This window comes from Stigmatopora nigra, chromosome 3 (genome assembly GCF_051989575.1).
Source record: "Stigmatopora nigra isolate UIUO_SnigA chromosome 3, RoL_Snig_1.1, whole genome shotgun sequence".
Classification (NCBI taxonomy): Eukaryota; Metazoa; Chordata; class Actinopteri; order Syngnathiformes; family Syngnathidae; genus Stigmatopora; species Stigmatopora nigra.
Genome location: NC_135510.1, coordinates 5,902,296 through 5,928,133, shown reverse-complemented (window position 1 = coordinate 5,928,133; position 25,838 = coordinate 5,902,296). Strand labels below are relative to the sequence as shown.

The following is a 25,838-nucleotide window of genomic DNA, read 5'->3' as shown; positions in this document are numbered from 1 at the left end:
ATAATATGAAACGGGAGAGGTAACATATTACATTTTGACAGCGATAGATGTTTCATCTATAGATTAACGATAGATGTCTAATCTGTAAATAAACAGGCAAAACAAATCATGTTTTCCTGCCATTGACAGCAAAAGATGTCCAAACTAGCTAGTCAAATTGGATTGGACATCTATCACTGTCATTGGCAGCTAGACTTAAAAAAAAGCAAAATTGATGCATTAAAAACAGACAACACAATAATTAAAACATCAATATGTGACATTTATTTTCCATTGCAAAAATGAAAGACAGGATGGACTTTTTCTTAATTTCTCATCTTATTATACACGCATCGTCCTAGGTGAGATGAACAATTCTCACCCATGGGTTCATTGAAAATGAAATTTCCTATCGTAAAATTACAACATCAAAAACAACAAGTTACGTATGTAACGACAATTCTGCGAATCCCACAAGACTGCCAGAGGCGATTCTTCAAACGCCACAAGATCTTAAAAGTATTTAAATAGCACCTCTGGCTGGCAAGAAGGATGAAGTAGAACAATTTATGTTCTCAATCAAAACATTTTGGGGCTAAAATATGACATTCACCAAGTCATTTAGCACATCTTGTTGTTATCATGTGTACAGTGGACACAAAAAGTTCACACCACTGCTCAAATGCAGGTTATTTTTCATTATACTTAAAAAAAAGCTCATCTTAATCATTTTTTCCAACAATCAAGAGAACCTGACATTTAAAAGGTGATGTGAAGACTTTGTATAACCACAAGGGGGTAGAAACACAAACGTGAATCACTTAACACACACCAAAAAATGGTTACATAGCTTGAATGCTTAATAAAAACGCTTTTGCAAAGCATTGTGAGAAATGTTGATCGCCATTTTTGCTTCTGACTGGAACAATTTGACGTCTTTTAGAACGGCTCTTTAAATTCCGGCTGGTATATTCTCTTATATTGCCTGGAACAGACACTGACGCATGTTTTTGCTGGCTTTATGATACGATTACATTCTGATGGACACGTGTTCAACCACAGGAGATACACATACACACAAGCGCATGCATTTATGAGACGAGCAATGGCGCCGAGAATGCGGACACTGGTTGACATTCATACCATAGCTGCTCTCGTTAAAGATGAAACAATAAAGCCGAACCCGCAGCCACCACGTTACGACAATCAACGAGAACTAATTGTGCTGAGTTGGTTGATGACAAAAAGAAGAGGTTGGGTGGCATTTTAGATCCCTAAAAGAGGCTTTTAGACTTAAAGAGTAGCACGAGCATATTTTCCTTCAATAGTGGCTTCAGTTTACAAATTGGAGAGGTGGAGGAGTGTGAAATTTGAAGAAAATTAGTTGAATTGGAAATCTCAACATTTTAAGTAAACTGATTGAAAAAAACTAACGTTCACATTATATTTTAGGTGGTTTAGGCCACAATATTGACATTTAGTATCCGGTATGATGCAAAATTCGAGCGCCACGTGTGTACTTCAGGCCTCAATAATAATTCAATTATTTTCTAAACCGCATAGAAAGGTTTCAAAAACCTTCCTGTTTTGTTCTTGTTGTTTTTCTTCTTGGGGGAGGACACTGACTAAAATTACTGCAGTTTCGAACTTGTTTATTATTTTTTTAAACTATTTTGTTTGTTTTTCATGAATAATTCTAATGATGAATCAATAAAAGGTGAATAAAAATCTAAATTCACTCAAACTGGAATAAATTGGTTCTACTAACAGTCAATAGCAGGCAATAAGCTAAATAAATCCTTAAACCACAAGTCATTTAATTACACATTGAATCACGCTTCCCTTTAAAAGCACCAACTCTCAGAATTTCAGTGAACATGCCACTATTTGAGAAAATATGGTACCATGGCACTCGGAAAAGAGTAAATGTCAGTAAATGCTGAACAATAACGATTTGGATCAGCATCGTAGAGCCTACAATTTTTGGAAGCCACACCCCCTCCCTGTGCTTTAATCTTGTCATTAAAAAAATATATAGACACCTCATCCAAAACAAATATGCTCGATCCACACCAAAAATGTTGTTCCTTTGCGCATGCCTCACTCCATTCAAAAGCAGTTTAGTTGTGATACCCTGCTGACAGATTTTAAGAATAACAAACCAAACCAAAAACTCCCTGCTGATTAAGAAAGGGTGAAAAAAAAACATGAACATTGCCTACATCCAATAAAAGCATCTATGTGTGGAACCTGACCCACTCGTGTGCAGTGGAGATACATTTAAGTTCCCAACTATAAAGCCTCCATTAAACTATTACAATCCTACGTTATGTTTAAATCTAAATGAGTACAAAATAAAGCATAATTCCCAAGCAGGGGTGAGCGTACAATGTATATGGTCCAGTGTACTTGTCTCAATTCAAGTTTAGTAGAAAACAGTAATCTTCAACCCTGAAAAATGACTCAGAGGATCATAAGATTTCTCTGAATAAAAAAAGGACAAACAAAAACTATCATGCTTTACTACCTCCACCTATCCTTTGACAAACATCTGGGAGGGAGAGAGGGGGGGAGGGAGGAAAAACAAAACAAAAAAAAGACGGAAACAGAAGGTTCCACGTCTCCAGCGGCCCAGCCACCGTGAGGTCCGTTTGCAAATGCAATAATAAATACAGGCATCCGTGTGAGCTACAAACAGCGACAGTTATCCTCATGCATACGCGTCCGTCCGTCCACCCGACCACACGCGAGCGAGCGTACGTTTGTCTGAGATGATGAGCATACTAAATAAAGCCTCCTCTCTTCTCTTTAATTGATACTCTTTACAGTGCAACAGCATGGCAGCAAATGGATCGCAGTGCTTTCATACAAAAAAAAAAGGAATGGAAACTAAAAATATATATATACAACATTATGGAAAAGCAGTACTTTTCTCTTTTGGTCCTGCGTCCTGGAAAGACTGTGAACTGCTTCTTCCAATAAGCAAGTAGTAGTAGTTTGCTCCATACTTGAAGGGCTGGAAAGGGAGACAAAAGAAGGATTTGTTAGGATGGACATACATAGACCAGGGGGGGAATTTAGGGGCGGGGGGCACCGGCGGTGTGGTGCAGGAGCAACCAGGCTCTTGGGAGCTTGGAAGTCTGGATCTTGGCTCAAATCCTGCTCTGGTTAAGTAACGTTGCGGTATTTTCTGACTCAAAGCAGCTTATGTGACTTGTTAGGGTTATACCAAGCCAAGCAGCATAAAGTCAAGAACATTCACGACCTTATTGACGGGTGAGTGCATACCTGTCAACCTCGAACCATTTGTGATCTTACCAAATTTTGTTTTCGCCCTTACATATATGTATAAATACATGGAAAATCTTACCACTTTACTTTTTTGTAAAAAATCACGAACAACAAGTGAAAATGAAAGTAAACATAAACAAGGGAACAGGAAACGGAAATCACATGGTGAAAGTGTTACAAAACGAAATGTTTATCATGATCTTTTTTTTTTAGCCAATCAGAGGCGCCGGTACATATATCACTTGGCAGACATGCGTTTCCGGGAAGAAACAATGGCGGATGGTGAAAAATGGCTAGAAAGTGCCGCAGCCTTAATTTATTTTTTTTTCTCAAAATCACCGTTTAGCGTACCATTTTCATGTGTACAGCGTACCAATATAAAAATGGGCTTTCAGTTGTACCAATTACGGCGAGAACGTACCAGTTGACAGGTATGTGAGTGTCTATTTTTGGTCATCTTAAATAAGAAAATGTAACCCCACAAAAAAATATATATTTTGTATACAAGTGCGACATTCACCCAAAATGCATTGTCCATCTATGTAGAAGGTATCCCCTGATTATATTATTTATTAGCTTTTTTATTGTGAAATATAATTTTGATTGGTTTTGTGTCATTTTGTAAGAGGCAGAAAATCATTAACGATGCCAAGCATGATAGAAAATGGATAGATAGAGTGTCTTGTTTGTGGCATTCTGCAAGCTAGCAGACTAGAAAGCTTAGTTTGTTTATTTCCTTACTTAGATACAATCAATCACATTAGTGGCTGAGTCAGAGTCACAAGGCCAATAATAGGCACATGAGCGTAACAAAAGAAAACCACGTCAAGGTTTGCAACAAAAGTACATTTGTCAACAACGCTCTTACGTCAAGAGGAAATGTAATGGGGTATTTTTTTAATCGTGTGTGTGTTTTGGTCAAAGTATGAACATTTGATTAAGATGATTAACTGAATTATTTCATTAAATAAATAGTTATTCATTATTGAGAAGCTGAATTTTTTTTAAAGTTTACATTTGAGGGATGTATTTGGGTGAGAGCTCACATAACAAGCGGGTTATTGAAATAGTTCTGTCATTTAGGTATTGTTGGGGTTATTCTGGGATACTATTACATAACATGACAACTAAAAATGAACCTAACAGGTATGTCGGACAACTTTTAAATTTCTCACCTCTTACGACTCTATTATTATCAATTATTAACTAACAAACCCTTACCCACAAACGCAATATAAGTTGAATATCCAAGATAACCAATCATGAACCTGAAAACTGTGACACCACCATTCTACTCTGGAAACCATTATTTCCATACTCCTAAAAAAGAATGGGGCAATTATGTTTAGTCTGACGAAATCCAGATTAAACATTTAAACTCTCGCAACGGACTGTCAAAGTAAGCAAATGAATCTCAAGTCACAGAGAGAAATAAACAAGAGCCACCTCATAATTGTGAGCCTTCAGAGCCACCGTGGACGTAGCCGCCTTTGGACTTCATCTGGGCTTGAACCAGGTCAACCTGCAAGCATTTGGTAAACAGTGCTCAGCGAGCAGAACTACAGCAACATCAAACGACGTCGGTGGCGGCTTTCTCATGGAGGAAAGACCTTTTTTTCAGAAAACCTACCGAGGCCAATCCCAGGCCCATGTCTCCCGATCCGACATGTGTGGTATGGACAAAGTTTGTTGGCTCGCCGATCATGGAGCGGTCGATCCGCCGCCGCCGTTTCTGTAAGCCAAAGGTAACGTGTTCCATTACTATTTGCATTTGGTGTAAGAAATGTACATTGTATTTCTTCCATGAGATCAATAAAATACTTTTGTTAGCGTACTCACAGGCTGTGGCTGCTCCGCAATACAGCAGCTGAAACAAACCCAGAATTCAGTCATTCCCAGGCCAGCGATGTCGACGATGCAGCAGTTTCCTGTTTCGGTTGAGCCGCCACACGCCGCGTGCCTTCCTGTCTGATGTCAGCAGAGCCGCAGACACAGTGGAAAGGAAACTAATGGCAGGCTCTTTGGAACAAACGCTAGCCTCAAGAAGGGACCGCCCAGTGTAAAAAACGCCCTCCTGTAACAAGTTAGACAAACGTGTATCAGAAACAGCTATCAACCATTTTAAATATGTAGACATATCTTTTTATTGGCACGAATCGTGTAGCTCTGATTTCACACCCATTTTCAGCCTTAATACTAGACGTTCAAATGACAAAAAAAACAAGTCTGGAAAGAACATCAATGCATAGCTGACAATAAGAATGAAATGAGGTCACACTGCATGTGGCAGAGGTGGTTGTGTAGTGACCTACTATCAAGAGTACAGTCAATAACTAGATCACGTTTTTCAGGGCTTAGTGTCATACTGCGAGTGTCTAATTACATTGAATGGCTGACAGAGAAAGCACAATTTTACCAAGCAATGGATGCCTATGGGTTATCTTTCTGTCCACGCAACATGAGTCTTAAGTTAAATTTGTGTTATCTGTGGGAATGTAACAGGCAGGAAAGCAGAGTGGAGGAATGTGGAGGGCCAGGCATTCTGCAAGGGTGTAATTTAAATTTAAACATGCGCATTGGAAGTGTCACGTCTTGAAAGAATAGCCCAATTCAGGGATTGTCAATTGGTAGGGTGACATCAATTTAAGCCAAGAAAAGGGATGCAAAAATAAAAAATAAAAATAGGCCAATGTTGTCTGTTTTTGAGATGTTGTCACCATGTTAAAAATGTGGAAGCCTGTTTGAAAAGCTTCTAAAACATTTTTGTTCATTTCTTTTAAAGACAAAAACAGAAATACCATTGATTTTGCAGTACCCTGTTAAAAAGAAAATATCCGATTTTTCAGGCTGCTTTCCCATTCAGTTTCTTACCTTACCTCACTTGTAACAAACAATACACGTGTTGTCATTGGCTATTTTAAGCAATGCATTTCCTTGATTGTTCTTGAGTTCAAGTTCCTTTTCAACACTGGAACAAGTGGTTCCCACAGCCACAACCAGTGAGAAAGACTAGCCTAATTTATCCATGAACCATAATGACATTTTATAGTCAAACGAGGTGAAAACTATAACTCTCAATTGCAAAGTCTTACAGGTCTGTTTAAATTTGGCTGTCCACAGGTACAAATAAATTAAAATGTAATTTTATAAAAATTTAACGACTTAATCATATTTGACATTTTCTAACGATGACAAATCCTGTAAAAAATAATATTGCCAATGACTTCATTGTCTTAGTTCTAGTGCTTAGACTGAAGAGGAAACCAGTAATTTGTAATTACAAACAAATTAGTGTTATGTAACGCTGCACCACGCGGCTGATCAAATAATCCCACCACAATTTTCCGATGTCAACATTTAAATACGATAGATTGTTAAATCAAACCTTTGATCCGAAATGTTTAACCTGACTTTCGATGGTTTGAGCTCTCAAAACCCGCGTTAGCACAGGCTAACACGGTTAGCTCGCTGTTTCCCCACAATGACAGCTATGCTAAAACAGCCCTATTTCCAAAAGTGGAAAACAAATAGGAAGATTTAAAACGACAAACACTTCATGCATTTGCACGCGTTCATCAATCCAAGCATTCTCACGTAAATCTCACGCTAATTCCAGGGGAAATGATCTTACCAAATCCAAATTTGTTTGCCCGAATCATACGCTCCTTTCGAAAGCAAAGATAGCAAATATTAAAAAAAACAGGAAGTACAATATACGGAAGTCTTGTGAACTTCCGTTTCTTAAGTGTGACCACTTCCGTGTTGACCCACGTTTTGAACGATCCTCACGAGGAATGCAAAATTAGCGTTTTTATTTGTGCAAAGAAAGATGAGGCCGTTAACGGATGAAGAGACGAGCGTATTGTTTGAAAAGCTGTCTAGATAGTAGGTGGATGCCATTTTGATGACTACGCTATTAGCATGCTAAGATAACCTAAACTACATGTGATATTTTCCTCTCAACAGTATTGGAGAAAACATAAAGCTTCTTGTGGACAGACCAGATGGCATGTATTGCTTCAGGCTCAACAATGATCGTGTGTATTATATGAGGTAAATTTCATTTCAGTGCCATTGACGACGACAGACGTCTGATCCATTTGGATCAGATGACTGCTGGCTCCCGTATTTATTTAAGTATTGTCTGCAAATCGCGCTTTTACTACATCACATGGAGGAAATGCCTGAATACAAATGTACAAAATATACATCAGACGTTGGAGCAAAGTGGAAAAATCTGGTATTATTCCAAAATGCTTAACATAGAAAATGAAATTATTGTACAAATATAGCTAAACAGGAGAGCATTCTATATATTACATAGTCAAAGAATAATAGTAAAAGTAAATGAGATAATTAAAAATGAAATTCTCTTCCACCTTCTCTCATATTGGACTGTTGATAGCCCACTAAACATTTTTAGGGGTGGCATGAAATAGGGAATTTGAAAGCTCAATGAATCAATTACATACGTATATTCCTTTTTTGTTTCCACAGTGAGAAGATTCTCAAATTGTCCACAAACATTTGCCGGGACAAACTTGTATCAGTTGGCACTTGTTTTGGCAAGTTTACCAAAACCAAGAAGTTCCGCTTACACATCACAGCTCTGGATTTCATGGCACCCTATGCAAAGGTTTCTCAATTTCTTCAGTTTTCTAATGTGTATTGAACTAAACGGTACATGAACATGTATTACTTATACATAAAGGTATTTCAAAACTAGAAATAACTCACCTAATCATGAAATTGTGTTGTTTTGTGATCTTCCAAGTTCAAGGTGTGGGTGAAACCTGGAGCCGAGCAATCCTTCCTTTATGGGAATCACATACTAAAATCCGGACTGGGCAGGATTACGGAGAACACTATGCAGTACCAGGGCGTGGTGGTCTACTCCATGGCTGACACTCCCCTGGTTGGTACTCTCCCGCGACATGGATCACAAACCTACATGAGGCCAAACACATATTGGGAATATTTTTCAGGGTTTTGGAGTGGCCGCCAAGACGACCCAGGAATGTCGGCGAGTGGACCCCATGTCGATCGTTGTGTTCCACCAAGCCGATGTGGGGGAATTTATTCGTAATGAAGATACATTGACATAAAAGATTTCATCTGTATGAATGACTGTTCTTATTTCTCAAATGCTCCTTCCTGTAATCCCTTCAAATTTTGTAATAAATCAAGCTTTAAAGCCACATCTGAAAATCAAAGCTCATTTTTCCCCCCCATTACCCATCAGCAACTAAAATAGTTCATTATACAAAAAAACCTTTCTATTACTACACCAATAGCAACAAAACAATGTCAGCATTAAAAACAACAAGAATTTATTTGTGAATAAAATGCTACAAAGTGGGAGAAAAAAAAATCAAACCAATTTCAATTTTTTCAATGTCCTCCATCTGTCTTTCAGCTGCACATTTGTGCGGTCTGTAAAGGAGTAAACGTCCTTAATTTTTGACCAACGGCCTTCTCCATATTTCCTCACGCCTTGTATAAGTTTGTTGGTTTCCTCCTCTGACCACTTCTGAAATTCAAAAGGTAAATTGTACATATGATGCAGTTCGGTTCAGTTTAAGTAGTAATAAAATTGTTCTTTATCCCCAGAGGAAATGTGGGTATTGCAGCAGCAAAAGCATACAGTCACAAGGATAAAATACCTATAAGAATAAAAGGGATATACATCTAGGAGGAAAAACAATGCCCTTTAAAGACATTTAAGATAATATAATTTAAGACTGCCAAACCCGTGAGATTTTTCCATGTTTTGACGGGAAAAAAAGTTATAGGGGTAACCCTGCTTCATGATTTTTTGATTATCACGGCCATGCCTGGTCTACATTAACAGCAATATTTGAGGGATTACTGTACAATTTAGAATAGCATGGTTTCCCCAGAAATGTGATTTATACAAATAAAACAATAACTGAACTACAACTGGAACAATGTGTCTCTTAACAAAATCACTTACCCTCTTCTTTTGCCCCAAAATTGAGGTTGAATCAGAAGATCCTGAAAAACAAAGGGTTTTATGACCTAGGCCCCAAAACAGTAGTGCGGCACAGCCCAAATGACTTTTGTACCTTTGGAATCTTTTTCGACTAAATCATCTTCATCAGTCCAAGAGACTGTGCTCTCCTTGGCAGTGCCTATCAGAGTTTTCCTATCAACAGAAGCTAAATTAGAGGCAGTGAAGAATATTAGTACATATAAAAAGTGTTTCTCAGCCGAAAATTACCAACCATTTACTATTGGGAGTTTTTGTGTTAGGAGTGGAACTATTTGTAGGGGAGTGGCATCGAGCATCCGCTGATGGCGAAATGTCGAGCGCAGTATCCATAACTACGACTCCATCTTTATTCCTTGAAGACCTGCAACAACATAATTAAAACAACAGTAACAGCATAAGAGAGAGAAAGAAAAAATATGACCTTTGACCTCACTATGTTAAAATCTAGTCACCTTTTCAATCCCAAATTATAAACATAAAGTTGATAATCTCATCCATTTTTTTGTTATTGTGAAATTCCTTTTCAGGCCCTTTTTTAAAACATTTTCCTTACATAATTCAAACATATTTGTCAAATTTGATCATCCCATTATTTTTTTCTTGAATTTCACTAACATTTTCTGACCCTTTGACCTCATCACCGCAAAGTTTAATTACTTCTGCTTGACATTACACATATCCTCCAAATTTGATTATGCCTATATTCATTCTTGAATCCATCTTGAACATAAGGATATGGACAAAAACATGTAAACTTCTCTGAACTTTGACCTTATGACCCTAAAATTTGAATCCTTTTCTGTTTCATATTCTAAACATATGCAAGTTTTATCTAAAAAAAACAATCCATTTATCCATTCTTTAGTTATGTTGAACACAAACATAATTGTGCACCTTTCGATTTCACTATCTTATACCAAACAAAACCCTTTATTCACCCAGATTATTAAAAAACACAAACATCACTTTCCGAAAAGACCCCAGAACCAAATTTGCACTTACTGTTGTAAAGCGCTACTGGAACATGGTTTTTCTGGAGTTCCGTTGCTAACTGGGGAATTCAGCAATTCATCGATACAGTCTATTAACTCTTCCGCTCCAGTTTCCGTTCTGAATGCCAGCCAAGGGAAGACAAAATAGGTCATGAAGTAAACATGTAAAATAAAACTCAAAACCTTCAGAAACCTATGCACTAACCCATTTAGCCAAAGCTCGTTAGGATCTGTTGTTGGAGAGAGTTGACTGCTTGATGGTGTGCCTGAGGATTCCTCATTTGTAGAAGGAGATGACTCTATAATACTAATGTGAAATATAGAAGGCATAAAAAGGTGAAAAAATAGGTCATTTCAATCAATTAATTATTACATATTATGCACATTATTAAGGTCAATATCATAAGGAATTAACTCTTCTAGCAATGGTTATTTTCTTACTGCAAAACAGAAAATAACCAATAAATAGTAAATGATACTCTACCGGTTAAAAAAAAAAGAGCATAGCAAGTCTTGTGGGGATATAAGCCATTCCTATGATTCAGTCATATTTTTTTTGTTAAAAATATGGCTTATATGCGAGAAAACAGTAATTTGTTGTATTTTGGAGGACATACTGTAAGCAAGGATGAACGAGCAAGCCGCACAGTTTCAATTGATTTGATGTCAATGCCAGTGATTTAGTCAATAAAATACAGCCTTTCCGAATATTGTGCTGAGTTCTAAGATTTAAATTCACGTTATGGATAGGTGTTTTTCCAAACGAGAAACTATACCAGAAATAACCATCAATTTTCACTTTACTCTTTTTTGTGACCGTCATTTGAGAGCTTAATTTCTCATGGCCTGCAATTTGCTAGCAACCGGTTCAAGGTGTAGCTAAAAGTAGTGAAGAAGAACAGATTTACCGACAATATCTTTTTCGACGTGAAGGTGATCGCACACTTCTTAGGGGTAGTGCCTCGGTTTCAGTGTGAGGGGCTCTGCAATCTCCATTGGGTAACCTCTCCAATCTGACTGAAACCTGGGAAGTACTGGGCAGTGTGGTCTCTTGACTGTCTGGATCAATCACCAACCTTGCAGAGTTGATACACTTCCCGACCGACCCACTTATATTTTCCCTGGCTCTGTTTTGCAGTGAACCGCTCTTTGACTGTGGAGTGGTACCTGTTTGACTGGGGGGAGTGGCCGGGGCGGCCTGATGGGGGCTTCCCGTTTGTGTGGGTGGGGTTGCCGGGGCAGACTGATGGGGGCTTCCTGTTTGTTTGGGTGAAGTGGCTAGGGTGGTCTGATGAGGGCTTCTCATTTGTTTGGGTGGAGTGGCCGGGGTGGTCTGATGGGGGCTTCTTGTTTGTTTGGGTGGAGTGGCCGGGGTGGTCTGATGGGGGATTGTTGTTTGTGCGAAGCGAGCGGCCCAGGTACCCTGAGGGGGGCTTTCAAAGTTTCCAATGAAAAACTCTTCGCTGTTTGAGTTTTGATTTGCATCCTCTGCGTCGAGCGGTGAGAAACTGTTCTTGATTTCTTGATGAACTTCTTTCTCGAGTACAGAGAATGGTACTGTGATGCGGTTGGCTATCGCCAAAGCCTGGTAGGCTATCTCCAGTCTCCTTTTGGGTATAATTTGACGGCCACTAAAATTGGAGAAGAATTTGGTGTCAGCTAACACTGAAATGCAAATCATCAAGCACTGCAATAACTGGTTGTTGTACCACGGCAACCTTTTGTTACTCAAAACTTTGCGTACATTCATCAAGCTGGTGTCTGTTACCTTTTTGAATGGCACACAAACAGAACTACTTTCTGGGGACTATCCGACCAGAATGTTTTGGTTGGACATCAATTAGTTGGTTTAGGAATCATGCCACCGCTCACTAACGAATTTGTGAAACTTAATTGATTGTAAGCAAACCATTTTTGTAACTTTTAATCGGCCTGCTGTCAACTTTTTATCTTCCATCTATAAACCTACCTTATCTGTAATTTGGGATTAACGACACTGGAGGGGCCACATTCATCAGACTCATCGCTTATTGTGCTCAAGGTTTTGCTTTGCCTGTCCAGCCGATTGAGGATCTCCCTTGCAGTCTGATGCAAAGATAACAATAAAAGTCCAATTTAAGTTGCTATTCCATGAAATCACTGAAAGAAATTCATGTATACACAAGCATCAAACAACAGAAAGGCAGATGATTTTGCTTAAATATGTCTCTACGCTTTAATTATCATTTTACTTGTAAAATGACAATAAAAAATTCTCACACAAGTGACACTAAGTCATACCTTATGAAGAAGTGGAACAGTTAATGGACAAAATTTCTCACAAAAGGCAGAAATCTCATCCTTGAACTGTTTGAAGTTAATTTCCCCAATGTCTTTATGCTCACTGCTCCTCCCATGGATGAAATCCATGAATATTTCTTTCTAGGGGGCAAAAAATATTTTTTTCCTAACATTGCCATGTGATGAAAAATGTTGCCATTAGCGGTTATGTATTCGTCAAATACAAAAGGAAAATAAAAGTTCTACAGTAGAAATATGTTTCAAATAGGAACTCACCTTAGCAAACATTGTGTTGTCAAAATGACATAATGCCTGTTCTGCTCTGCTAAATTCATTATTCTTAATGAAAAGCTTCACAATCTGAAGATGAAAACAAAACATGCTAATGTAAAGATACTCTCAGCCCACAAACAGACCACTAGCTAAGCAGAAAAACTATGGTCTAAGCGTAGGCCAAGACTCCCTATACATTTAAAATACATACAACATATACACATACCATCTCCTTAATAGAGTTGGACACCTTTGTCAAATCCTCTTGTGGAATATCAATTCCATCACTCAGACCTTCCAGCTGCAGGAGGGCCGATTCCAAAGGGGACATTGATTCATCGCTTTCAAATGTCATATCTGTAATGACAAAGAGGAAATAAACTATAATAGGCTTGGGCGACAATCTAAGCATGTTATCTCCTTCAGTGACATTGACAATGAAAGACATCCTATCAGGTAGGTCTTTTCATTCTCTGTGAATTTAAATGAGTTTGTCCATCCAATCCATTTGAACTAGAAGGGTTCAGTACAAAATGAACAACCCTCCTTATTCATATATATGGGATGTCTATCATATCATATCAACACCAAAAATACACCAATAATAGCGGCAATGTTATGATATGGCACATACGTAATCAGTACATACAAGTTGAGAATGACTGGGCTAAAAGAGTAGATGAAGTGCAGTGTTACCAAGTTTTTCGCCCTCGTTTACCCGGGAGAGTAACTGCATTACCAGAACCTTTCGTGGAATCACATTATTTTTTGCCACAGGACGAAGTACAATCCCTGAAGAACATAAAATGATATATTAAGAACTTTACATTAAAGACTCAAGCACCTGTATGAATACAAAATAAATGCAAATGAAAGAGTAAACCATCAGTCATTATGTCAATCAAAAGAGCAAAGAGTCTAATAAGAAAGTCAATAACTCGTAATGAAATGTTGGACAGCAATTTCCAATACAGATTGTATTTTTTTTGGACGACCCGGTGTATGAGTGGTTTGCACGTTGGGCTCACAGTGGACGACCTGGGTTCAAATCCAGCTCAGTCCACCTGTGTGGAGTTTGCAATTTCTGTTTGACATTTATTGCGCTTAACAGCTAACTTTTCAATCTCACTGTACAATATACAGTGACAATAAAGTGTTTTAATATTTTAGCTATAAAAAATAAAACCAGAATAAGTTCCATCCTGTGCTAGCAAAACAAAAACAGAGCAAAGTTGTACTCACGGCTAATCAGGTCTCTCACTTCACAAAACTCATCGTATTGGTCTTTTTTAAAAAACTCCCAAGCCAACGATATGTAGTAGTCAACAAGCCAGCGGTTAACGATGGGCTCTGTTTCTGTACGTTGGTCGTTAGCCGCCATGTTTGCAACTTTAAACGGACAACGACGTACTATGTACTTGACGTGTTGTGATTTCGGAGCCAACGCGGGAAAGTCTCGAAGGAAAAGGAAGTGTTAAAAGGGCAGTAGTTTGCCAGTTTCAAAATAACAGCTGAACCGAAAAGCCATAACAAATAATTCATGAAATATCCGTGACGGTTACTTTTCGGTGACTTATAAACAAATAAAGGCGCAGAATCCGTGATTATCCATTTTTTTGTGTGAAATCATCAAGTACTTCCGGAAGCAGCTCACATTTTTTAAACGGTTTTGGCGCCCTCTACTGGTTTGGAGCCAGTGCTTGACTATTGTACTAGTACATATTACAAAATTATGCGTTGTGAGTTAGACATTAAAAAGATAAAATGTTTGGTTTTCAAGTGTATTTTTGTGCAAAAGTGAAACCTTAGAAAACACTCCACACTTAGATATTGTTGTTTAAATAGGTTTATTATTTCAAATGACATATAACATGACATGTTTTTTATATAAAAAGAAAACTCCAAAAACTCAGAACATCCCACTTATACCATTACCATGGGAAACTTAATACGTTAATCAAAGCCGATTTTAAGGGCAGTCTCAGAGTAGACACAAAACTTAAATTGGCATGTTGTCCAAATTACACAACCCAGTGAGGTCACACTAATGTAAAGCTTGCTTCCAAACACAACTAATACAACTTTCCAATTTTGTTTACCCTGTAAAAAAAAAAATCCTTGAAGTCTTGTTTACATCTGTGTCAAGTCTCGACAGCATTGTCCTCGTATAAACAGCTACATTTATAACCAGCCAAAAATACAAGACCACCAATAGTAAGCTCAATATAGGCAACATCTTCCCACATCCATTTGTTATGTAATTCATTAAAAATGGAGACATTTGATAAATACTACAGCAGTTTGAATTGAAAAGGGATACCTTGATTGTGACTGTATTGCGATTTTTATTTTAAATAAGTTCCTTTGAGGCTGTATTATATCTTTATTATCACATTTGATTGGCTAAAATAGTACCAGTATTTATAAAATGTCTACCCCTAAATGAGGTGACCACTTTGAGGAAATATTGACTTTTGTTTATGAAAATTACACATGAAATTGCTATTATTTTCTCCAAGTTAACTCCTTCAGTGCCATTGACTGTGAGAAATCCTATCACAAATAGCTCTTTTCATCCTCAGTGAATTTAAATGAGTTTGTCCATCCAATCCATTTGAACTGGAAGGCCGGCAGCATAAAAAAAACAACCTTTCCAATTCACATATATAGGATGTCTATCGCCGTCAATGGCTGCCAGACAGTTAAACACAACTCTTTCCATTAGAAGAAAAAAAGTGTTGTCTTGCCATATTTCCACTTGACTTCTTTTAAAATATTTCCTAAACAACTGCAAAATATTGACATTTAAAAGATATAACTGCATTAAACCAGAATTAAATCACGGCTAGCACAGTAACAGAAATGAGGTCTGCAATGATAAAACTCTCCTGATGCCCATTTGTTGTTTGCCAACATGATTTACATTCGTATCATAGAGCAAATCACTTTGTGTAAACAATGAGGAATGAATCCCTTCCTCTGTTGAGCATAGAATTCAATCCCGCACATGAAAAAGTGACTTCTGATTATGACATACTTTAATAAGTGACTTGAAAATCTATAGTCAATCCATATTAATCCAGTGCATAACAATTTCACAAGTAAAACTATCATTCATGAGGAAGATTTAACTGGACTGAACTGTGATGAAAGGCATTAAGTGTTTTATTTCTTTGTTTTTTAAATGTTTTTTAATTTTTTACAAAGAATGGAAAATATTTGCTTGTTTCAGGCCTGATATTTTGGGACCAATGGAAGAGTCAGCGGGTTGAATGCATCAAGCGGTTGGTTTAACAGCTCGGCTCTAGCCAACAACTGTGCTTATGGGTCCTCCTTCGCTCCATCGCGCCGCAAGACAGGCGAGCAGCATGCAAAGTGGACTGGGCTCCAAAATTTCTAGAGCTTTTCCTTTCAAAAGGCTGTCAACTCATCCCCCAAAACACGCCAATTTCATCTTCCACAAGAGAGAGAGCCATTTTGACAGCGACTCATTGTCAATGAACCTGAAGCACCACGTACTTGACCGGGTTTGGGTAAAATAAGAATAGCTTTCCTGTGATTCATTTGAATGATGATAGATATGAAACAAAAAAGCACATTGTTTTAGCAATAAATAATAATAATGATGATGATGATAATGATGATGCAGCTTGATGAAAACACGGCAAAAAGGCATTCATCCCTCCGGAAGAAGAAAGAAGCTGTTTTATCGTCGGGTCCTCCATTTGCAGACGTTGACAAAGCCTGGTCGGGCTGGGGCCACTGAGACTGATTGCACAAATGTAAATCAAAGCAGCAGACGTCCACTTCGCTGTGCTCGACGCTTTTAAGTGTTGTTCGAGTAGCGCGTGTCCTTTGTGGGGTTGGTTTCGCAATAATGCTGCGGGCCCTGAATGCCAACTATTTACTTAAATCTCATCGTCTTGGCAAAAAAAAAAAAAAATGAAAAAATAAATTAAGTCACATGAAGCTGTGTGGAGAGAGGAGCAGGAATTGATGGTCTCAAAAGCAATAAAAGACTCACTAAGAGACTGCATGCGTCACCACACAAACCAAAGATGGCCCAGTTGATGAGGTCCAGACGGGCAGCGGCGATTGCTCTCGTTGAAACGCCTACCCGCGTCTCCAGGTGAGCTCATCTCCATTCCATAAGAGTGATAGGCTTTTTCTCAAACGGAAAACTCGGACCCGGGACGGCGAGCTTGAGTCAGGAGCTTCAGGCGACGCAGACGTAGCCCAGTGAAGGGGTTGCACCACAGGAGGGAGGGCGGACCGCCAAACACGGCTTTCATGCCATCCCATCGGGTGCGACGCTCCCAGGTGGGCTTCTCGTTTTTAAGACGTTCAATCTCCTGGAAAAAAAGTGATAAATAAATGACTTGAAATTTAAACCCTTGTTGGGTGTAAATGGCATCTATCGAGTACAATTCAGTTACTAGGTTACGTCGTGGCGGATACTGACCGTCTCATCATTACAGATGGAGTGGATCTGCGTCCCAAACATGACAGCAGTAAAAGTGAGAAAGAGAACGGCTTCCAGACAAAGGAAGATCAGTAATAACACAGAGACTCCAGGAGAGAACTCACTGCACTCTGTGACAGATGAGGAAAAAAGACCTGTAGTTAAATGCTACCTACAATAGCCCTCAGTTTAACAAAGCCATTACCCAAAGATATTGGCACCATTTTATGAACATTGTCGCAGAAGTAAACATGTTTTGACTGCATATTAACCACGTCCGATACGGTTAAAGCGCAATAGTGACATCCATTGATCAATATGTGATCAAACCAATCCAAGTGCTGCCATTGCTTCAATAGTTTTATTCTATTTGTTTGTTCAAACACCTTCAAGGCTCTGAGTCCTCATTTAAGTATTAGCAACAAATTAATAATTCCTGTCGTCTTCACATTTTACTTAATAATTGATCATAACCCTACTTACCATTCCATTGTACTTTAATGCATGTGAAAAAGTGCATGCCACTGAGGCCAAGCGCATGAGCAGATATCAATGCTATGTACATCTAAGGAAAAAGAAAACATTAATGTAAGTGTTGAGGGGAAACCTTTGCAATGCTCCTTTACCCTGTCAATCTACTTACAGTAAAAAGGACAAAGAATCTCTGATTCTTCTCTCCCACACAGTTGTTGACCCAGGGACAGTGGTGATCCATCTTTCGGATGCATCTTTTACAAATACTTCAAGCAGAAGACAGAAATATTGATCAGCGGCACCCTTGTGCTGAAGTATTTTTTGATTGTCATACTGGACTGCACATACATACCTGCAGTGGTGTGCCCTCTCAGGCTTGATGCTACAGCACTTTGGGCACTTGTAGATAACCTCGCCAGGCTTAAGCTGCAAGCTTTCCATGTACTCTTTGGTTGCGTTGCCTTTTGGAACGGCACCCTAAAGGACATGGACGATTTTTGATAAATTCCAATATGATTTTGGATCGGGCACATCTCTAGCTAAAACAGATCCTTATGTAAAGTATAAATGACCATGAAAAATGCCTTCATCAGAATGGGAAACTCAGAAATCCTTCAACTAGTTCACGCAGTCTCGGCTTACTCACGGGATCGGACAACATGGTCCGCATGTGTGAGGCCAGAGCGAGCAAGGCGAGAGCGTTGAACGTGGCACCGTTGAGCAGAGAATACCAAAAGTTCTTGGCGGGAAGCAGCATGACAAAGTTGACGACAAACTCGGCGTACAGCACCAAAAACCAGGTCATGCTGGCGCACACCATTCCGCAACTGTCCTGGATGAACCACAGCGTGCGATTCCCGGCCGCGTGGTCGGCGTGTGCGTTGCCGACCATCACTCCGGCGGTCATGCCTCCTGACTCCACGTCGCCACCCGCAGATAGCAGCGGGTGTTGCTGCTCCATATCTCGCAGTCGGTGGTTTGAAGAGTGCATCCTGTCCTGTGAATGATAACATAATACAGTGCTTACATTATTCTTCTGACCGATTTATCGATCATGCACTTCAATTGTTGTACTCAAAGAAGTACCAACGAGGCAAACAATCAGGCACACGGGTGTCAAACCAGCGGCCCGTGGGCGAAAGCACATCATGTGCAGCCATTTTTTTTATGCTAAAATATATTGACTATATTTCTAGTCCGCTAAAAGTGGAGGACTACAGAAATCTGAAAATATTTAATGTTTTTTTTCAATTTATTTTATTTTATTTACCAATTCAACTATGGGGCATCCCTAAATCTAGAGACTGGGTGAATTTAATTCAAACAAAAGGAGAAAAAAAATCTCTTTTTCTTAGGTGTTCACTTTCAAGTGCAATGATTAATGACAGACACGCTTCAATACGCATTTGGGGATTTGACACTCAAAAATGGGCATCCCTAGAGATCTTGCTACAATGAAGATAAAGGACCAATTCAAGACACTTGCCACAGGCTCATCTGTCACCATCTGATAGTCCAATCTTTTCAGTTTGTGGCCATTTTTCCAAAGGAACACCACAAACGTTTTTCAACGTATGACTCATGTTAAGGAATAACAGTTTTTTGGTTAAAATTCACAAACTGTCGGCAACCAAGATAAATCAATTTTCCATTTCGAAAAGGGATCCTGCAGCAGAAGTGCAAGGAGATCTAATGAGCCTAAATTGTGTCTGAGGTCTCACTGCACTCACCGAGACTCACTGGCTACATTTTCATGCACCTTACACTCAAATCCTCAAATAACGAGATGCGCAGAAGATGAACGAATGCTTGGTTCAACAGGGATATCCCGATAGCTGTAATCATGGCTAGTTATTTTGGCTAAAAAAAATGTGATCTAATTGTAGTTTTTGAAAATGTTTACAGGTTCATGTGTAACCAAATTACTGCTGTGATTCATTTCATCAGTAAAGTCTGTTATGTTTCCCTGTTTTGAAAATACTATGTAATGCAGTGTTTTATGGTTGAACAACACATGTTATCATTGTTAAGGAGTGGCAGGATACACTCTACTACTTCAGTATTGATTCTTACTGTGGTTATTTGTGGGGGGTGCACCATTAAAGCAACAACAGCTACTCCTTTAGCGGTGCAACTGATTCCAGCCAAGAACGCACCAAACAACACTAAAAACTAGGGAAATAAATGTACTTATCAATCTAAATTGACCTGGAAGCTAACGATATGATTGGATTATGCACAAATGCTTTTCTTTCAGCAAAGCTGAAAGATATTAATGTAGAGACCATTGAACAAAAAAAATAAATATATCAAAGCATTTCAAAATAATTGACCATATCATTACTTTCTTAATTTTAAAGAAAGTTGACAATATTATTGAAATAAATACCTGTACATATGACCTAATCCGGACAATATGGCTTATGAGAACCCCTGTCAACATAAACTGTTGTTTTTATGTCTGCTTATTTACCGAATGCCTTTTCCCAATACACAAGAGTGGCACGTTTGCACCTGTAGTGACATCATTTTAAGGGGACACGTTTAAGTAAATATTCTGCCATCATATCTTTCAATCTCTGGCACTTTTTATCTTGCCAATGGCATACATAAGTGAGGAATGCTACTCTTCAGGCTTTGAATAAGCAGCTATAGGAATAACACAGGAACTAGAGAGGAGAAAAACAATGAGGAAATTACCTAGTATGTTACCTCCTCACAAGAGGATGCTTTGATGTTTGGCTTCAGGACCAGCATGAAACTTTGAATAGAGATTTGCACGAGCGTGGTAAAGGAGAAACCTGAAAAATACAAAGCAGCCGTTAATAAATTAATACATTGACTAATTATGCTTTCATTCAATAGGGTCGACGGAGCACTGGAATGTTGAGTAGAAAGTAGAAAGTTGAGTTATGTGGTCAAAATGGATAAACAAAGACAAATTAAATGGAATTTATAAAGACTAAAAGTACACTAGAACTTCTGTAGATATTTAAGGTGGACCAAAAGGAAACAATAATGTCATAGTTATTGAAATGTGTCTCTTCACAATAGGCTTATGGGAACATCATTGTAATGATTATTTTTTTCATATATAATAAATTAACTAATCATGGAAAGTTATGTTACCGTTTATAATCTTGGAAATTTCCAATAATTAACTTCCATCAAAAAAATCTGAAATCATTTAAAAGGGGTATGCTTATTTACAACAGACCAGAAATTTTAGTTTAAATATCAGACCTCCAACATACTAAATTAGATATTGCGGGGATTCTTCTCTGGGGGTGCAAAATGATTTAGTAACCACCCTTTCTGATCGGAGACTCGAACCAGGAACCTCTTAACCATGAGGCAGACACGCTTAACCATCCTGTACTTACAGGAAATATTAAAAAGAAATTAGCCAGCCAATTACCACTTGATGTCAGATTCCACTGATACCATTTCCTTACCGCCAATGGTTTAGAGTTAGACAAGGAAACAGATGATTTTATCCGACTATTTTTACATGTGCAGGAAGACATCATAGTATCATCAGCAAAGGGACGCCGAGATTGGAGCCCCTCCCTCCCCTCATCGACCTGAAAGTAAACCGTCTTCTCATTTACCATCTCTACCCGTCATATAACTCCTTTTTGTCAGCTAGAAATACTTCCGATTTCCCCCTCGAATAACGAAAGTGCACATAACATAACATCAACAAGCACCCACCGCGGACATGATAGTATTCCATATTACACCAGGCAGGTGGCTCCACTAGGCAAGCTATCTTAGCTAGCAAGCCTGCTAGCTAGCTTTACGACCGCTCACGCTCGCGACCACTGCGAAAAGTATGCATTTTTTGCCGAACACCTACCTTAATATTCCCCACATAGTCGTCAGGAGACGTGTTTTGAATTCACGCGGAGCGATTCGCGATGTGGAGGCTACATCTCGCGGATCCGCGGAGGGGGCAGCGTTACATCTCATCAACCATTGTCGTTTTGGAGCTTCCGGTATTCGGTTCCTCTCATTGAATGGCCGAAGGGAGGGGAACATTGTTTGGGCCAAGGAAATCTGCTACAATTGCAAACCATTCATTTCCACTAGGTAGCGCTATTGTTCAGTTCTGGAATTCGAAGCGCAAATAAATTGTAAATGCATTCATTCATTCACAAGGGTTGCAAGGGGTGCTGGAGGCACCAGGTGGGGGACACCTTAAATTGCTGGCCAGCCAATCGCAGAGCACAGACACGCTTTTAGATTTCACACCCACATTTAGGGGCAGTTTAGAGTGTTCAACCAGCCTACCATGCATGCTTTTTGGGATGTGGGAGGAAACCAGAGTACCCAGAGAAAACCCACGCAGGCTCAGGGAGAACATGCAAACTCCACACAGGAGGACCGATCTGGGTTTGAACCCAGGACCTCGGAATTCTGTGGCAGACGCGCTAACCACTCATCCGCCAGGCCGTCACGTCTAATCTAACTTGACTAGGGGGTTTGGCACCAATCAGTTGACTCGCCAGTCCAAATGGATTAGATGTCTATCGCCATTAATGGCACCCAATGAGCTAATACTTTATAAAATAGTACATTTTAAAACCCCATTTTATTTTTACCCTATTCCAATCTTCCAAAATGTGTATGACGGTGCCCGATTTCCAATACCGTGGCTATGTTTTTCAAAGAAGTTGCTGTTGGTCTGATCAAGTCCAAAAACTGCATCACTTTGACAATGTCAGCTCATCGAAATTGATGAAGAATATAAGACCTTCAGATTTTACCCAAATGTGAATTTGAGTGCCATAACTGTCATCGTGCCCAATTCCAGGCTGTTCTCACTGGACGAGGATGCTATGCACCAATATTGACTTGGCCCAGACATTTGAAATGCGTGGTCATGGGTTAGCTCCCCCCCAAGGGATGAGCAAGACCTTTACTGGCAGCCGACTCTGCCATCAGGTTTCCCAGGAGTGGATTATTATGAGCACAAGACAAAGCGGCTTGTCCCCCCCACAGCTTCACTCCAGTTCTGCCCCAGAGCCAATATCAACCGTCTAGTTTTAGATAGAGAGGCGGAGACAAATACCCCAGCAATCCTTTAAAGCAGATTATAGGCTGAATCGGGATTGAAGCCCTTTCCATTTCCACGACTGAAACTTCTGACTTGATTTTAATATAGTCTCACAATTTCTACTTTAAATTACGTTTTTTTTGTTCTCAAAAAAAATCTGTTTTTCCACATAATTATATGACATCTTTTCTACACATTTCTTCTTACAAAGCAACATTTATGGGAATTTACGTTCGCACTTTTGGAAAATTTTGAATCTTGTGTGCGTTTTGAATTAAATCCCTCAGGAATCAAAAACTAAACGAAGCAGGGTCGTCTCCATTCATTTTTAACAAGTCGCCAATCTAAAAGAAAAGAAAAAACAGGAGCTGAATTTAGATTTTCAAACTGGTATCATAGTGTGGTGAATTAATGGATTATAGTGTGAAATAACTAGCTATTCTAGCTAGTTTATAGGGATAATGCACTGGTGCATTTAAAACTTATTGTTACCATTATGTTTGTCCCTATGATGATTTTTCAAAATGGTGAATATTTCAATGGCATTTATTTATGAATATTTATAAAGTGATAGGCTGGACGACGCATTCCCACACCAGCGTTGAGCAGCCCTTGACTTATCGCAGGCTTATCTGTACCGCACCCACCTTTGCCTGTCCTGCATAAATCCAAGCTAGAAGCCTTTTAGAAGGGATTTTGTGCCACACTCAATCTCCTTGCTTCGCTCAAAGTGCAGGACGCAAACAGAGCAAGGGCCAAAGACCTTTTAGCCCTCAACACCATCATCTCTCACTGCATGTTTGGATGTAAAAACACTTGGTGGAAGCACAGCAAGCTTAGAAGGATACAGGCTGATAAAAAGTCCAGTGAAGCTGCACTCTTATTAAATATATTGCAGCCACCCCATTTAAGCTTACGTGGGTTGGCAGGCTGCTGGAGGACTTAAAGTATTCTCTTCCAATGTTTTTTTTCTCCCTCCTGGCAATGAAAAATGTCCACAGGATTACTTCAGGTGTTAGAATCCCGTTTATCCAGTCTTCTATTCCATTGTAAAACAACAACTATAAATAAAACCTCTGAAGGAAATTGTCTTAAAAATTCACATATCTAACCCAGTCAATCCAATAAAAATAATAATAGTAACTCTACTAAGTAGTGACAAAATTCCAGATTAAAAGGGAAAAAATATTTTAATATCCATTGTTTTTTGTTTGCTGGTGCTCAAATTGATAATGCGGCCATTTGGTAATTTTACCTTTTGAGCTTATGACAGAATTTGGTCTTAAATAAAGTTTTTTTTTTCCTGTGCTGGGTGTAGAAATTGAATTAAATACCAAGTATAATGTTGTATCTGAATCTGCACATCTATATTTGATTTTTACATTAATGTCTTAGTATTTATGGACCTGACTGTAGAATATACAAGTCACAAAATGATACCAAGAATGGTGGCCTCCCAAATCACTTTCCACTGTCTGCAAACCTATCTAAAGTTTACCTTGTGGTGATAGGATTAATGTTAAGCCGTGACCCAGCAGATGTCACAGATTCTTTTGGCTCACCTCACTATAGCACAGAAAGGATTCTCGGACTCCCCTTTTCACAGTTAACTGTTTAACCTGCCTTCAAGATTAATCGGAATCAATTTAAATACAGTGAAACAAAAATAAATAAAGGATTAAATTTAAAAAAAATGCATACATTTTGGCGATAAGCATTTTTTTTTTGTTAATTTAGAATCTATACTTTTTTCCTGTCCATTTCCTGATAAGGTACTCAAATTAATATATACTAAAGTTATACAAGTGAGTGCTGTTGGGGTTGCCATTGCTTGAGCTTTAGAGCTCAGGGAAAATACATGAAAGCGTGTCTATGCACTTTAGTTTATGTGTTTGCGTGAGACTGTGAAAACAAACAGGGGAACTTCTCAAGCTGCTTTTCCGTTCTGTGCCTCACAGAGGAAGAGCTCCCTCCATCAATAATTCAAAAAAGACAAACTTGCTCTTTCTGCATAAACGCTGCACCACCCACCCTTACTCAATCTTCTTCACATTACCACAAATAGCCAAAGCGCTCATGCACTCAGGTTGATTTCCAAAGTTTTCTGGAAATACACTTCAAATATTAGAACCATCTAATTCATAATTCAAATGCAAATTTTACATAGTACTTCATTAAAAAATGAAACATAAGAACCTCCCATAGATAATTTTCACACATATAGGGCACCGATTTCTTAATCAGCTTTCAAATACAAGGATTAGGAGTTTATATTTTTATATGCTCAAACAAATCTGTTGCCATTTTGAAAGGCCATACACAAGATGGGGCGCTTTAAATGTGTATGTATGGTTGACAGATGTCTCAAGCAAATCCAAATATTGAGGTCATCGTCGCTAAAAGTGCAATGTGGATGTTTACAATGCAACTTGTATTATTAATAAGATTTGGAGATTTATATGCACTTAGTTGGTAAACTCCCGGGTTTATTTTCTTACTAGAGCATCTATAGTCATGCAAATGCCCATATTTGTTATTTTTTTTAGTTCTACTTGCAGCCGTTTAGCACATCATTATCATTTTAAAGTTAAAAGAGTGAATTGTATGCAATAACTTGGCAGGTGCATATTAATGATGGTTGTGTAATTAGTCTTTTGTGTAATTTACTCTTGACAAACAATGCATAATAAATGTGCTTTACTCCATTTGTGTCTCATGAGGAGCTAGTGTGAAGGAGACAATGTGATCACTGGGGGGGTTCCTATGTGAGTGATCATTCTGGGGTCCCCAGTGGTGGGGTTGTTTCCGCACTCTGACATATGCAGATGACCTTATAATCGTGGTCCTCCTGATGGGAAACATGTCTTTGGGGACACTACAGTCTAAGGATGTAAAAACCATCATTGCTGGCAATGTTGTAATTCTGCACAACTGAATATTCTGATGTATGTACACATTCATTCATTTTAAATCAGGATTGTTTTCCAATAACTTCTTTTTCATTAAAAACAAAAC

The 25,838-nt window shown here is 38.7% G+C and overlaps 4 protein-coding genes across 6 annotated transcripts; 1 reads left to right on the top strand and 3 right to left on the bottom strand.

The window, feature by feature from the left end:
• Positions 1-241: 241 nt before the first annotated feature.
• On the bottom strand, positions 242-7,027 carry cdc42se2 (CDC42 small effector 2). Of its 2 annotated transcripts, none has more exons than XM_077712743.1 (5): positions 6,902-7,027; positions 5,110-5,344; positions 4,901-5,002; positions 4,717-4,792; positions 242-2,995 (listed from the first exon to the last, which is right to left on the bottom strand). In XM_077712743.1, the coding sequence occupies exons 2-4, from the start codon at positions 5,161-5,163 to the stop codon at positions 4,718-4,720; spliced, it is 231 nt and encodes a 76-aa protein (XP_077568869.1). In that variant the 5' UTR covers positions 5,164-5,344; positions 6,902-7,027; the 3' UTR covers positions 242-2,995; position 4,717. The 2 variants fall into 2 exon arrangements, with proteins under 2 accessions (XP_077568869.1, XP_077568870.1); XM_077712744.1 differs by lacking the exon at positions 6,902-7,027 and adding an exon at positions 6,656-6,855.
• Positions 6,988-8,468, top strand: nip7 (NIP7 nucleolar pre-rRNA processing protein). Its single transcript, XM_077712742.1, has 5 exons — positions 6,988-7,155; positions 7,237-7,323; positions 7,768-7,906; positions 8,045-8,185; positions 8,256-8,468. The coding sequence occupies exons 1-5, from the start codon at positions 7,100-7,102 to the stop codon at positions 8,373-8,375; spliced, it is 543 nt and encodes a 180-aa protein (XP_077568868.1). The 5' UTR covers positions 6,988-7,099; the 3' UTR covers positions 8,376-8,468.
• A 109-nt stretch (positions 8,469-8,577) lies between these two features.
• On the bottom strand, positions 8,578-14,454 carry terfa (telomeric repeat binding factor a). Of its 2 annotated transcripts, XM_077712740.1 has the most exons (13): positions 14,071-14,454; positions 13,525-13,620; positions 13,055-13,185; positions 12,832-12,915; positions 12,556-12,696; positions 12,245-12,360; positions 11,184-11,906; positions 10,481-10,582; positions 10,286-10,393; positions 9,516-9,644; positions 9,357-9,436; positions 9,245-9,285; positions 8,578-8,800 (listed from the first exon to the last, which is right to left on the bottom strand). In XM_077712740.1, the coding sequence occupies exons 1-13, from the start codon at positions 14,207-14,209 to the stop codon at positions 8,642-8,644; spliced, it is 2,049 nt and encodes a 682-aa protein (XP_077568866.1). In that variant the 5' UTR covers positions 14,210-14,454; the 3' UTR covers positions 8,578-8,641. The 2 variants fall into 2 exon arrangements, with proteins under 2 accessions (XP_077568866.1, XP_077568867.1); XM_077712741.1 differs by lacking the exon at positions 12,556-12,696.
• Positions 14,455-14,658: 204 nt separating this feature from the next.
• Positions 14,659-21,779, bottom strand: zdhhc7 (zDHHC palmitoyltransferase 7). The gene is made up of 8 exons (XM_077712523.1): positions 21,624-21,779; positions 20,465-20,565; positions 18,411-18,761; positions 18,117-18,241; positions 17,934-18,030; positions 17,774-17,855; positions 17,291-17,421; positions 14,659-17,180 (listed from the first exon to the last, which is right to left on the bottom strand). The coding sequence occupies exons 3-8, from the start codon at positions 18,753-18,755 to the stop codon at positions 16,998-17,000; spliced, it is 963 nt and encodes a 320-aa protein (XP_077568649.1). The 5' UTR covers positions 18,756-18,761; positions 20,465-20,565; positions 21,624-21,779; the 3' UTR covers positions 14,659-16,997.
• Positions 21,780-25,838: the final 4,059 nt, after the last annotated feature.

What these genes read in the sequence shown, in the direction of transcription:
- cdc42se2 (XM_077712743.1), bottom strand. Translation starts at nt 5,163, where the DNA reads ATGACTGAATTCTGGGTTTGTTTCAGCTGCTGTATTGCGGAGCAGCCA. An exon ending in TTGCGGAGCAGCCACAGCCT is followed by an intron (nt 5,003 to 5,109) that starts GTGAGTACGCTA and finishes TTTGGCTTACAG; the next exon opens with AAACGGCGGCGGCGGATCGA. An exon ending in TGGGCCTGGGATTGGCCTCG is followed by an intron (nt 4,793 to 4,900) that starts GTAGGTTTTCTG and finishes AAATGCTTGCAG; the next exon opens with GTTGACCTGGTTCAAGCCCA.
- nip7 (XM_077712742.1), top strand. Translation starts at nt 7,100, where the DNA reads ATGAGGCCGTTAACGGATGAAGAGACGAGCGTATTGTTTGAAAAGCTG. An exon ending in TTTGAAAAGCTGTCTAGATA is followed by an intron (nt 7,156 to 7,236) that starts GTAGGTGGATGC and finishes TCCTCTCAACAG; the next exon opens with TATTGGAGAAAACATAAAGC. An exon ending in GATCGTGTGTATTATATGAG is followed by an intron (nt 7,324 to 7,767) that starts GTAAATTTCATT and finishes TTGTTTCCACAG; the next exon opens with TGAGAAGATTCTCAAATTGT.
- terfa (XM_077712740.1), bottom strand. Translation starts at nt 14,209, where the DNA reads ATGGCGGCTAACGACCAACGTACAGAAACAGAGCCCATCGTTAACCGC. An exon ending in AACGAGCTTTGGCTAAATGG is followed by an intron (nt 10,394 to 10,480) that starts GTTAGTGCATAG and finishes GCTGGCATTCAG; the next exon opens with AACGGAAACTGGAGCGGAAG. An exon ending in AGTCGAAAAAGATTCCAAAG is followed by an intron (nt 9,286 to 9,356) that starts GTACAAAAGTCA and finishes TTTGTTTTTCAG; the next exon opens with GATCTTCTGATTCAACCTCA.
- zdhhc7 (XM_077712523.1), bottom strand. Translation starts at nt 18,755, where the DNA reads ATGCACTCTTCAAACCACCGACTGCGAGATATGGAGCAGCAACACCCG. An exon ending in GGACCATGTTGTCCGATCCC is followed by an intron (nt 18,242 to 18,410) that starts GTGAGTAAGCCG and finishes CATGTCCTTTAG; the next exon opens with GGTGCCGTTCCAAAAGGCAA. An exon ending in GATTCTTTGTCCTTTTTACT is followed by an intron (nt 17,856 to 17,933) that starts GTAAGTAGATTG and finishes CTTTTTCCTTAG; the next exon opens with ATGTACATAGCATTGATATC.